The sequence below is a fragment of the Argopecten irradians genome, chromosome 2, assembly GCF_041381155.1.
Source record: "Argopecten irradians isolate NY chromosome 2, Ai_NY, whole genome shotgun sequence".
NCBI classification, from domain to species: domain Eukaryota; kingdom Metazoa; phylum Mollusca; class Bivalvia; order Pectinida; family Pectinidae; genus Argopecten; species Argopecten irradians.
In genome coordinates this window covers 63,495,978-63,510,907 of record NC_091135.1, presented here as the reverse complement: position 1 = coordinate 63,510,907, position 14,930 = coordinate 63,495,978, and the positions used below count along the sequence as shown (strand labels likewise).

At 33.7% G+C, this 14,930-nt stretch overlaps 1 protein-coding gene across 3 annotated transcripts in view; it reads left to right on the top strand.

Annotated features, from left to right (window-relative positions):
• Positions 1–14,245: 14,245 nt before the first annotated feature.
• The window catches only part of LOC138316206 (trafficking protein particle complex subunit 8-like), a 59,752-nt gene continuing 59,067 nt past the window's right edge, over positions 14,246–14,930 (top strand). For all 3 annotated transcript variants that reach the window (XM_069257787.1, XM_069257784.1, XM_069257785.1), the window contains exon 1: positions 14,246–14,509. In XM_069257787.1, the coding sequence (XP_069113888.1) occupies positions 14,353–14,509 (157 nt within the window). In that variant the 5' untranslated portion in view covers positions 14,246–14,352. The remainder of the gene's footprint in view (positions 14,510–14,930) is intronic.

Genomic DNA, 14,930 nt, shown 5'->3' with positions numbered 1-14,930 from the left:
GAAACTATCAAGCTTTTCACGACTTCTGTTGGAAATCAGAGATTTATTGATACCAAGTTAGAATAAAAAGCATATAGGCTATAGATACATTATCAATCATCATTAATTTATTATTATTACTGGATAAAAATGTAATATGAATCATGCACGGCATGGAAAGAGCGAAGCTCTACTTGTGATTTTTATTTTCTATTTCATGTTGAAGACATAATTTAGAAATAAAAGGACGTACTTCAAACTAAAGAAGTATATGATATTATAATTGTCTAGAAAACCAAGAAATGAACACAAAAATTCGGATTTCTCTGTGTCCATGCAAGGCCAGGAGTGCCGCGTCATCCTCAACTCATCTGGTATTATGGCGAGAATATATATCTATGTAATTTCCCCCCGAGGAGTTCCGGATGGTGCCGCGTATGCGAATCCTACGATTTCGCGCCATTTGGTGACGTGTTGTGACGTCATGATTCCTTGTGCTCATCTTCGCTTGAAGGATATTTTGACTACATATCATAGCTTTTAATTTTCAAAGTGATATTATTATTATTCAAAAAAATAATAAAAAATGTTTCATTTCTCCTGTTATGAATTTCCATTAGTTAAATATATATTTACATGGGAGAGCAGTACCGGAGCAACGCAGGTAAAACCGGAAGTACGAAAAAATTTTAGCCATCCATGCCTGCAGGTCATTGATCTCAATATGTACTTTTGCTTACGTACATGTTACCGGAACAGAGCTTCGATTTTCGACGCGCTTCGCGCGTCGAAAGAGCTTCGCTCTTATTAACTGTAAACTCTATATTTTGTCTGAGTCTGGTATAGAGGACTTATATACGGTGGCTGATTTGTGCCATTTCGTCTTTTCGTCTTTTCGTCCCGAAAAGACGAGAATTAAGAAACCTTAATTTTCGTCTTTTCGTCTTTTCGCCCCGAAAAGACGAAATTTAACAACTTTAAATTTCGTCTTTTCGCCGCGAAAAGACGAAAAGACGAAAAGTCAAACACGAAAAGACGAAAGTGATACACGCTGATTAGCGACTTTGATTCTCGTCTTTTCGCCTTCAAAATTCTCGTCTTTTCGTCTTTTCGTCTTTTCGCCCCGAAAAGACGAAAATTAACAAACCTTAATTTTCGTCTTTTCGTCTTTTCGCCCCGAAAAGACGAAAATTAACAAACCTTAATTTTCGTCTTTTCGTCTTTTCGCCTTCCGGTCTGGTGTGGAAGTCATTTTGAAATCTTTTTATCTTAATATTGACTTAATTGTTCAATATAGAAGCATCAAAGTAGTTTATGATAACAATCGATTTATTAAATTGATAGTATTACAAGTATCTTCATCAATAACTAAGATTAGAAGTTTTAAAACAGAAGTTTGTTTACAGCAGTTACGTAGATTTCTCACACGTGGCATATGCCACGTGCCACTAACAGATTCATCATTCCGCAAATCCTTTAGCGTGATTGATACATTTTTTTAAAATTCATTAATATCTTATTTTTTGTGTTCTAATCGCCCTCTTTAGCAATTACGCTTATCAAAACATTGCCGTGTATATGTAAGGACCATAATGAACTTAAGATGCTAAACATAGCACTTACAGGAGTTGCCTCCCCTACACAACTTGGAAAAAAAAAAAGTTGTCGGCGGGTATTATTTGAAAGCGTTTGAACCACGGATAAACTTGTTAACAAAATAATTTATGAAAGATAACTCGTGAAGACTTTGAGTTTAAAGGAAGGACTTGTACCAAGAAATTGCTCAAATACAGTTAATTATAACAGTCAATCAGTAGGTACAATGTACTGTGTATTATTTGAAAAGACATTTTGACTACATACATGACATGGTCTTCATCATAATTGTACATTAGAAATTACATTATAATCTCCGTCGTATATGATAGATGACAAGGTATATCTGTAATTTGTATTTTTGCGGGGCGAAAAGGCGAAAAGACGAAAAGACGAAAATTAAGGTTTGTTAATTTTCGTCTTTTCGCCCCGAAAAGACGAAAAGACGAAATTTAAGGTTTGTTAATTTTCGTCTTTTCGGGGCGAAAAGACGAAAAGACGAAATTTAAGGTTTGTTAATTTTCGTCTTTTCGGGGCGAAAAGACGAAAAGACGAAAATTAAGGTTTGTTAATTTTCGTCTTTTCGGGGCGAAAAGACGAAAAGACGAAATTTAAGGTTTGTAATTTTCGTCTTTTCGGGGCGAAAAGACGAAAAGACGAAAAGACGAGATTTTTGAAGGCGAAAAGACGAAAATTAAAGGCGCTAATTAGCGTGCTTCACTTTCGTCTTTTCGTGTTTGACTTTTCGTCTTTTCGTCTTTTCGCCGCGAAAAGACGAAATTTAAAGTTGTCAATTTTCGTCTTTTCGGGGCGAAAAGACGAAAAGACGAGAATTAAGATATTTAATTTTCGTCTTTTCGGGGCGAAAAGACGAAAAGACGAAATGGCATAAATCAGCCACCGTACTTATAAGTACTGAACCAGAAATAAACTTACAGTTGGTAGTAGACTAAAGGTTACACTCTTGTGCACACGGAGTGCACTACGTTTAGACTACAGGTAGACACGGAGTGCACTACGTTTAGACTACAGGTAGACACGGAGTGCACAAGATTTAGACAACAGGTAGACACGGAGTGCACAAGATTTAGACTAAAGAATTATGGTGATGTGTTACAGCAAGGACGTATATGAATATACTTATAAATCCTTGGTTACAGTTAGGGATCGGGGAAGAATACGTTCTTCATTTTTTTTAACTACAACATCTACAATTCAATATACAGTATGTTTAACTATATAATACGATATTTCATTAGTATACATGAATAAAACCTTCTCACTGCAAAAGTTTAAGTATATATCTATTTAATTTTGTATCAGTAGTTTCCATTTCATATCTTAAATAGTCTATATTACGTTTTCAAAAGTCAATGTTTTATAAGTAGATTGCATTAAATATATATATATATATATATATATATATATATATATATATATATATATATATCATTTACATGAAATAGTAAATACAAGCATTTTCACTAGTCAAAAACAACTTTGAATTGCAGCAAAAACCAGTCCTATTGTGCTTTTGAGACACTTTTTCTTTTATAATAAGCTATCAATAATACAATCATATAGGCCTACCGGGTAATAAATAGCTTTTAAATAAAAAAAAATGGTGCCTATCAATCCGTTGTCTAGCGATACCCTTGTAGATCGTATTGCATTAAAATACATACGCTTTTATAATACTTTTCTTTGCTATTTTAAGTTCTAAAAGTATTGTACGTAAAAATAGCTCAATTACATATCCTTTATCAAAAACTGAACGTCTTTAAAAGATCATGCAGAAATTTGAATTAAATCGTCTTCAGACGACACTTATTGTTGGCTAGTCTACCTACAAGTACTCAATTCATTTTGTTTTTATTCTTAATTACCGGTAAACACAATATGTTTTTTTTTTTTTTTTTTTTTTTACAGTACAAATATTTTATTCCCCCAGCTAAGTATGATGTGTATATACATTTGTGGCATTGCAACAAATGTATATACACATCGGTAATTTGGTGAGAGCTGCCAGGGTTGGGGTGCCCTGGGGTCAACTCCCCGAACAATAATGTCCTCGCACAGGAGGGCTCTCGCACAGCATGCATCAATTCATCAATTTAAACAATAAATATAAGTTTTTAGAGCCATTATAGTTAAAGGGAAAAAAGGAAAAACTTTTTAAGAAAATTACTTGTGTATTGAGTATTCTGTTCACATTAAGATTCGGAATTTAATTGTTTTGGTTTAATGTTTGTAGTGGAGTGAATAAAACATTTGTATAAACAAACAAGCTCTAGCACAAAAAGACACACACACACACACATATATATATAAAGAATTACAGACAATACACAAACAAAACAAAAAGATTCAAATCATACATATTTAAGTACTACAACATAAAAAACATCATACAAACATAGATTGGCATATTTCAAGAACTATTCAAAAATATATTTCCAATTGGTCCATGTTTGATCAAATTTCTCAATACTTCCATTTTTAATTGACAGCTTTTTTCAACATCATATTTTGTTAACAAAAACTCACTCAAACCTTGCATATTTATGTTTTGTTTTTTTCTTGATACAGAAAAAATATAAAACTTCATATAAAGAATAATAAAATTGAGAGGTATTGAAAAAAATTCAGTCTCACCAAACAGTATTGTTTCTAATTTAAATTCCACCACATTATTAGTTTTTTCATATATTTTTCTTTTCATATCTTGCCATATTTCAAAAGATTTTTGACAATACCAAAAAACATGTTCTATGGTTTCAACTTCTGTATTACAGATATTACATATATTAGTTTCAGAAATATTTATAATTTTTAAGTAATTATTCAAAGGGAGTATACGGTGCTGTAATCTATACTGAAACCATTGTATTGATGTATCTTTGGTAATTAGAAAAAGTATTTTATATTTGTTTTTCCAATGTATATTTCTAAAGACAGCTTGTTGCTTCCATTTCTGCTCTGATGTTATCAAACCTTTATTTTTTTCAATTAAACAAAGATACATGTCTTTACATCCCTTAATACTTTTAAATAAAATATGAATATGGCTAGGTATGAATGGTCTATCTAGTTTATTTAACATACTAAGGTTTAAATTTAGATTCTTACATATTTTCTTGATACAACTGCATATACTTCGATAAAGCAAAAATTTTTCTGATTCTATACCGAATCTTTGTTTGAAATCATTAAAAGAAAGAAAATTATTCTCTTGGTCTAATAAATCACAAACATTTCGAACACCCTTATCAAACCATTTTTTGTTAAAAAAGGATTTATTATCAATGCAAAAAATAGGGTTGTACCATAAAGGAAGTCTTAAAAATTCTGAAGAAGTTCTCACACAATATGTTTATGATCCCAACCCCGCAAGTTATCTTGACCGTATATTGCGTCATGGTCCAATAATTATAACCTGTCAAACATACAGGTAAGCCACAGTATAATCCAGTTAACAGGTACCTCAAGGTGACCATCGACAGATGGCCAGAGGGCAGAATCGTTGCCTTCTGTGTTTGCACGGCTTTATGAGAATGGGGGCAGTATCATTGTACATGTGATAATAAACTTAGGACCTACCGAATTTATAAAAATAATCTTGCTCCGGAACCATATGTGACGTTAATAATGAACTATAAACATCGACAAACCTTAGCCAAATTTCGTTGTGGGAACTTGAAACTTAAAGTAGAGACGGGACGGTATTCTCATCCTGTTATACCTTTACAGGAGAGAAAATGTACTTTGTGCAATTCAGGCTCTATAGAAGATGAGACTCATTTTCTGATAGATTGTGACTTTTACTTTCTCTATATAACAAAGCATCTTTTTATTTACCAAACTTCATAAACCTTGATTCTTCTCTTAAATTACAATTTCTTATGCAGAATGCGAACCTACAATCCACGTTAGCGTCCACGTTATATAACATGTACAGACGAAGATTATGTTTTGATTTTGTTTAATAATAATATTTACTAGTACATGCTTTTAAGAATCCCAACCTAGATAATAATACTGATCATGTATCTCCTTACCGATATACGATAGAACTGATACCATTTTACGATTTTAGATAAGTGAAGCTGTGCTCTTAACCCGTGACGAATTTTTTAACTGGATAATTTGATACTTTTTAAATATATATATATATATTATTAAGTGTCTCTGAAGTCAGATCTGGCTGGGCATTTTTACTCTTAATTGGTAAATTATTTATCATGGCTGTTTTTTACCCTGTTGTAAAAATGTGTGACACTCTAATAAATAAAATATTGTATTGCATTGTGATTTTAGAATTGTTTCAATGGAAGTTTGTTAAGACACATAAATACTATTCTTATTAGATACATGTACATGCATGTTGCAGAGCCTGGGTAAACATGTACACCGTTTCCCGGGCGTAAATCAAGCATGTCTGTCACAACCTTGAATTTACCAATAATACATGTATATATTATAATCAAAATTAATTTAGATTAGGTACTTATTCAACATTGTAATACGGTATTTTATATACATATAGTCATGATAATCAGGTTTCTGATATATGTAAAAAGCCAGTGTACAAAATAAATAAATTCATGAAAAGATATTGGATGAAATATGATATTCCAATAATCTTGAAATAAATGTTTTAGTTAATTATACATTTGGTATTTTGATTATTTTTAATTTTAATATATCAGAAACATATATACATAGAGATTGGCAACTTCGTCATTTTTACGATAGGCAGATGTACATCTGTATGTCCCTAGGGGCTTTTAGATAAACTCTTAAATAGTTAAATACAGCAGAATAACTTTGATATGTTATAAAAGTTAAGTAATTTTCAGATGGTTTGAGTACGATTTTGGAAAGAAAAGATAATATTTTAACTTATGTATTAATAAAACAAAATGCACTTCCGGTTTTGAATGCCTGATATTCGAAAAACCAGGTAAAATTGCTCATATTCGTTTTTTCAAAAATAATATTAAATAACATCAATTGGGAAAACTGATCACATCAAACCATGATATTATGTTTAAACTTTGTGTTGATGCAAAAATATCATGTTTAAAAGAATACTCTTAAAAGTAGTTAGCCAAGGGAAAATGCCTATAAACCGGAGGTCCCTCTCTCTGTCAACATAGACAAAGAAGGAGTTTCCAATCTCTATGTATATATGTTTCTGAATATATAAAGCTTCATTATCAAATACATTAAAATGCACTACCAGTTAAAATACATATCCCTATTGACTAGCATTGTTGTATAACTGTACGTATTTGTGTGATGAGTACAATGTATGTATGTAGAGAGGCTGCCACCTGCGTACAGCATGCTATAAATGGACCTCCTGGGGTTGGGACAAGGTACTACATGTATACAGGTGTTGTTAGCTGTGATACACTTGACTGAACATATTGAAGGATGCAAAAAGAAAGCCCCAGGCCCCTGGCCCCACTATGTTAGGTAATTTAGATTATCATACCCGTGTGGTTGATGGAACAGTGTGTAGTCCAAGTGACCATGGCAACTGCAGTCCTAGCCTTGGGGTCTACCTTTCGAGCAGGCATATTTTAAGTGTACAATATACTACATGAATTATCACGTAATTCACGCGGTTTGTAAAAGAAGGTCAGAATAGGATATTGTCAAATTATCAGAGTTTCTAGAATTAAAATAATTGTGACAAATTCAGAATCTAATCAACGACTATGAATCTACATGTGTAGAAGTTGGGTTTATTATCAGGCATGTGACCTACATTTTAGCGATTGGAGTGTTGATGCTCACCAGCAGCCACATGTATATATATATGCCCGATACTAAATTTTGCTGCTTACAGGTTCCTCAATCGGTTGACAAAATAAAACGTAATTTCTAATGCCGACTTTTAACATCTATGGACGATTTCTCATATTTCCAATGCTTTGCAACGCGCCAGGTTCCATAAATCAAATGCATACGTATTATATATTTGATAGGGTTAAAACTATTTCCCGCATCTTGCCGTTTAGAAAACTATATTACATACATACATACATAGTTAAACATTTTATGAAGAATTTAATTTATTTATGTTTATATGTCCTTGCTTTTATTATGCCCATCAATATATCCTTTTTAATCAAAATATTTTGCCGATCAAAATATCTCTTTGGCGACGATCTGCCAACACTGAAATTCTTACTCCACGCAAGGTTCATCATTGTATGTGTTCGAAAAAGAATTTCATCTACGTCCTTGGTTCGAACTATCCAAAGTAAGATTTATTAGATAAAAAGTCAATGTTTAAACTTCATATCACTAGCTTAGAAAAACAGTTTTTACCGGGAAAATGCGGACTTGAACTATCCATTGATGAGACATAACCAGTACGTGGTTTACCGTACGCAGTTAATTTGCTATGCAGTTAATTTGCTTTTATAACTTCTAATAAACGTCCTTATTTATAAATTAAATTGTATGATAATATGTATTGATACATTTTGCTTTATATGTATCTATTCAAAGAAACATTACAGTACGTATGATTTCCTGTAATTAACGGCAATTTTATGTTGCAATAAATATTATGTTTTTGATCGCAATAAATATTTCTATCTGTCAAAGTCCATATAGACTGCAGAATAAATATATCTTTTCTCATATCTCCTAACACATTATCTAGTCTGTCTGTGGTCTGGATGTAATGGACATATTACCTGGACACGATGTCCACCTGTAGCGGACACCGTGTTCACACGTAGTGCACTCCGTGTCTACCTGTAGTCTAAATCTTGTGCACTCCGTGTCTACCTGTAGTCTAAACCTCGTGCACTCCGTGTCTACCTGTAGTCTAAACCTCGTGCACTCCGTGTCTACCTGTAGTCTAAACCTCGTGCACTCCGTGTCCACTCGTAGTTCACACCGTGTGCAGAATGTGTAACCTTTAGTCTACTACAAACTGTATCTTATACAGTAGACTATTTGTGGTATTTGACACAATTAAATGATTTTACCGCAATTTTACTGTTTTGAGGATGCAAACGACAATATCACCCCTAATAACGCGAAATATTCGCGTAATAACGCCTAAAGTTTCGCGTACTAGACTAGAGTCTAACACCAAAAATATTCTTCGCGTAATAAAGCGATTTTTTTTCTGATACCCAATCGGCTTTCGTAGTAAATTATTTTATAAGAATTCTAAAAGTTGTGTTATTAATAATAGTGGTCATTTGCCACCCTTCTTTGGTTTGAGTAGAGGCTGTCGTCAAGGTGACTCTTTGTCACCTTATATGTTCATAATTGGGGTGGAACTGTTAGCATTATCATTAAAGTCAAACTAAAGTGTTAGAGCTATAGCTAAGGTAACCAATTTCTACTTGGTCAGTATGCTGATAATGCTTGATAGAAAAGTCAGTCACTATAAACTGCTGTTCAGATACTAGGTCTAAAAGATTAAAAATAAGTTTACAAATAACTATGCATATATATATATATATATATATATATATATATATATATATATATATATATATATATATATATATATATATATATAGTGTCCTGTGGATAGGTAGCAACAAATACTCCAATGACAGAATACATGTATGTCATGAATTGAATATAAACTGGTCTTCTGCCAATTTTAAGTTGCTGAGTACAGTATTGCTGAGTACAGTATTTTCGTTATACTTTGAAAACATCGGAAAAAATCATGAAAACAAACTCTGTCAGGTAAGCAAACTTCAAAGATAATGGGCTTGTCGAGATCTGACTTCAGTTGGACGTATCACTATCATAAAACACTCATATAACCCAAATTGGTACATCATTTTTCTACACTTCCAAACCCGTCTAAATCTAAGTAAATCTTTTAGTACTAAGTTAAACAAAATCTTGTTCGGATTCATGTGGAATTTTAAACATGAAAAAAACTATTAAACGGGACACTCGCGTCATTTAAAATATTGTATAAAAAAGCAGTTGACATAGATCTACCAGTAAACAACAAAACAGTAAAAATCACCTGGTTCTATTTCCTTTAGAGTCTCAGGACTAATTTACTACTAATAGTTTGATATTGTTATTTTCTCTTGTTTAGTAGGAATTTGAGTATGAATTGTTACTCATAATGGCAACATTAACTAGAACTATCGTCCAAGAGGCCAATCGGATCCCCTCGGAGAAATTTTCGGTAATCTTCGGAAATATAACACCTCGAGGTGATATATTTCCGAAGACTGACGGAAATTACTCCGAGATGTCGCGATTGCCAAGAGGCCTCCATCAGCAGCTAAGAAGGAAAGCCATATAAAAGTTTGGAAACAAAGGGATACAATTTTTAAAAATGGAGTTATCTTTTCCTATTTAGATTATCGATAGTGTATAAAGGTTATTGTCACCAAGTTTCGTTGAAATAACTTTTAGTTTAGGAGGAGGTAGTCGATCGATCGTTTTATTTACAAACGGACAGACGGACAATATGGACCAGTATATCCTAGCTTTTTTGCGGGGTGGGAGTATACAGTGTACTACTTTTTTTTCTAATTCATCGTGTGTTTAATTTTATCTTATTTGACGTCCAAACAGCTATAGATGTGTTGAGGGCACTGGTTGAGATATCTGGTGAATCCGTGTTGTGTGACCTTGTGTTAGCTTGCCTTATAGAGACAGACTTATATGAATACATGTACCTGCATTATGGCCTCATTGATCCCAAGTAAATTATGCATTTGTTTGTTTGTTTGATTAATTAACGTCCTATTAACAGCTATGGTCATGTAAAGACGGCCTACCATGTATGCGGTGTGTTGCGTGTATGTTGTGCTTGGTGCTTGTTTTGGGAGAAAATGATGGAAGATGAAATATGTTCGACGATGAAAAACTTCTGACGGACATGATAAACACAGGGATCTGACAATAATATCTTCGGACTCATCGGTGTCCAAATACAATTTTAGGAATATACACACCATTTAGAGTATGCATTTTCATTTCTAGCGAAACGTGTTTGCGGGGGTATATGCTTTTGGGCTCCGTCCGTCCGTCCGAGATTCTTTTCCGGGCTTTAACTCAAAAACAGTTCAAAGCAGATCCTTGAAACTTTCTGTATACATCAGAAAAGTGCCCTAGTTGTGCCTTTTGCTATCGCGGACCTTCCATCTTTTGAAGTTCTTCCGCTACCACGGAAACAGTCAAAAATACTAAATTACTGTTTCTTTTTGTTTCCGGGCTATAACTACAAAACCGTTCAATGTAGCTCCATGAAACTTTCTATATATATATATCAGACAAGTGCCCTATTGGCCTTTTGCTATCGCGGACCTTCCATGTTTGGTGTTTTTTTCTTTCTGTTACACCTAGCAAATAGAAAGATTGTAGTTTATTTGTAACTTGAGATAAGTATATCGTATCGTGAAATATTGTATCGTGACCAAATATCACGATACATATCGTATCGAGAAATCAGTGTATCGTTACACCTCTACTAGTTGTGCCTTTTGTTATTGCGGACCTTCCCTTTTATTTTCATTTTTTCCGTTACTATAAAAACTTAGTCAAAAATACCTATTTACTGTTTTTTTTCTTTTATTCCGGGCTATAACTCAACAACCGTTCAACGCAGCTCAACTTACTGTATACATCAGACAAGTGCCCTAGTTGTGCCTTTTGTTATCGCGGACCTTCCATTTTTTCTAATTTCCGTGACCATGGAAATTTTGTCAAAAATACCAATTTACTGTTTCTTTTTGTTTCCGAGCTATAACTCCAAAACGGTTCAATGCAGCTCCATGAAACATTTGTATATATCAGGTTACTGTTTCTTTTTGTTACCTGCTGTTGTTTATTTTTAGTTTTAAAATACTCATACTTGATTAATTGTTACTTTGACCTTGATGTATTTTGGTTTTTACACCAACTGCGGGGCGCGGGGGATAATGCAACGCTTTGCGGCTGCTTGTTACCGTTTTTTTTATATCTTATTTGATCTATGGACATTCGTGGGTCTAAATACGTTTATTATCTGTAAGTAATTCTCAGTTTGTTTGTTTGATTGTTTGTTTGTTTGATTGATTAACGTCCTATTAACAGCCAGGGTCATGTATATATATATATATATATGTATCATGTGTGTAGTGCGAGGTGGGTGTTTTGGGAGGATGCGGTATATTCGTGTTGTGTCTTCTTATATAGTGGAACTCTTGTCCTAGTGCTATATCACTGAAGAAGACACCGCCGAAGACACCAAGCAACTCATTCCATCCTGTCAAATTATGCAAACAACGGGCGAACCAGTCGTCCCACTCCCTTAATGCTGATCGCTAAGTAGGAGCAGAAACTACCACTTTTAAAGACTTTGGTGTGTCTTGGCCAAGGGACAGAACCCAGACTCTACCTCACAGGGGCGACCGTGACATTAGGAAGAACAAAGTTTGTAAGGAAGGAGAGAAAAAATACTATCCTAAATTTAGTCGCCTTTTATGATCATTCTAACGCCCTACCTGCAGGGCCAAAGTAATTCTCAGATTCCTCTGATCGTAAACATACCTGGTATCGTCCTTTTTATTCTGGGTCGTCCACTGATTAAAGGTGGCGTAATTTAGAATAGGATAAACGGAAACATTATCATTCTTCAATTTGATTTTGAAGTATTAGGAACTTAGTTGGTTTATGCTGGAAACGAATGCCGTAGTTTGTCGAGTGCGTATTGCCATGCGAAGCAAATAACCATTAGGCATGTTTAATATACAACAACTAAAAACTGAACCTTCATTAGGACCATGAGAGAACACTTAAAAAGGATCTATAGATCGGATGACGACATACCATACTGAGTAAGTTGAATTGTCCTAATTACTTCACACGCTAAAACGGCAACGTTAACACTTGTGACACGGTTTTCCCTCAGTGTAATCATGCGTCATCTAATGTGTCGTCAATGTAAAATATTCATAAACTTTTACAATGTTTACATGTGTAATGTAGTAACCCTAAAGCATGCGGCGTTGATTGGTTCCTGTGAGAGCAAACGTTGCAACTGTCTCTTCTTGGTAAAACAAACCGGAATCGACAGCCTAGATTTATCTCGGTGAATGTGGGTTCGATTTTGACTTAACATATTTTATTAATCAGAAGGGATAAAAGGATTTGGCACAAGTAATAACAACTTATCATATCATGTAGACAACAGACTGGAAACATACATAAATCATCGACTTTGAAAACGACATGTAGAAGAAAGTCACCTTCTTTATGTATCTTTAATTATAGAAACTAAAAAAATATAAAAATGTTATATGTAAATGGAAGCCATTTTTTTTTATATCTCTAAACATTATTTAAAGATGGTTTCCGGTATGGCATTTTCATTTTTGACAGGTCACACATGAAAACGGTCACAAATGAAAATGCCAAATCGCGCTCAATTTTCGTTCTCTTTAATTATATTTAATTTCGCATTTTCCTGATCTGTGTATATTATATGTTTTGCGTTAATTCCAAGAAATAAAACAATCCTAAACGACTGGCTACGTAGTTACGTGAGCGCTTTCACTCCCATTCCTGAAGACGCCTCTGAAGGCAGCAAGGCCTAGCGACGAAGTCTAGTGTCTCTTTATATATATATATCTTTTGACACTTCGAGTTACTTGATTAATTTGGTATTAAATAGCGTAAAAACTACTACAACACTCTAAAGTACAACAACAACAAAAAAAATGTTTGCGAAGAATGAAAATTTAGGGCAAATGGCCAAATACGCGGTTCGACCCATATTTCACTAGTTCATTTCGCCAGCATAAAAAGTCTTGTGAGCATATCTGAATTTGTATATATATATATACCTCAATATTCAATTAATTACACCAGAACGTGTAAATTATTATATCGACATAAAATACCATTTAATTTCAAAATACAATATCTACACTTTACAACCGTGTCTCGCAAGAATGAAAAAATCAACCCAAACATTTTCTATAACTACGAAATTCGCAGGTTTTCGGCCTCATTGGAAGTCAGGAGACTATAAAATAGGTCAGAAAATAATTGTCACTGAATGTTCTTTGAAGACCAAAATTAATTATCATTATTTCATATAATCTTTTAAATTTGTATATGTTGTAAGATTAGTCAGAAAAGAATTATTTCACGATTTTTGATGGGTGTGGAGGGTATTTTCTTACTGGGTCAAAGGATTTTTTCTCTCACGATATGATATCGGTATATTTATTTTTATTGTATTTTGTCGTTTACAAACAGTTATTTTCGCCTATTTATGTTTATTTTGTGTAGATATGTTTTTGTCAAAATAAAAAAAATCCTAGATTGCACTAAGATAAGATAAGATATTTATGGAAGCAGGCAATTTGTCTCTATTTCTATATCTAAAATGTACATTATAAAGTTGATCATTATCATTAATAAATAAAATCTTCTGTGCTTTATACATCTTGTTTTGGAAGTCTCATAATTCTCCTGTTCCATTTATTGAAATACTGATCGTATTTCGGTTGTTTACCTGGATTTTTCTAACAGATTGAATTAATTCATGATAATATATTCAAGAGATGGTGAGTCAGCTAGCTCCAGCTAGCCACATGCAGAAATCGATTTCTCAATCATATTATTGGATAGGAGTTGCCTCCCTTAGTTCACCGGAAGTGGATAACAACCAAAATGCGCATGATGGCTGATGATCTGAAGCCAGCACGTCCTCCAATTTTTCGTTGTAGCTCATGTCTGCAGATGTTTTGTTAAAAACGGAAAACATTCAGCATGGCGCAGTGTAAACAGACAGCTCAGGAATTTATCCAAAACACTTTTAACCCGCATGTGGCGGTGTTGTGTAGCCCCGATGCCGAGGTGCTGTGCCAGAAAAACAACCTGACGTTTGTCGAGCTTGTGCAGCCCTTCTGTCACCTAACCACCGAAGGTGCTTTTTGTATTTTAGTATATCACCTGTTAGTTCGGACGTTTAACGAGTTTACCAAGCAAAGTTTTCTTTTGCATTATGTATACAATGTTACTCAAATGATGATTTGTTATTAGGAACGTAATCTTAATTCCATCGATTCAGAAAGTGGGAGGGGTGTTCTGTGGTTGGACAGTTAAGGCTATCCAATTAGTCAAGTGTAAAGTTTGTAGAGCTATCTTTTTCTTATTCTGTTCCAGCTCATAAAGATTTAGGGTTTGATATCTAATCATAATTTACAAGGAGGCAGAATAATGCACTTTATACAGGTTTAATATCAAGTCACCTATTGATCATGAATTAAACAGGGGATGGATGATTTACCAGATGTAGTTTTTAAAATGAACTATATAGAATTCGAACTATAAATGTATTATCATAT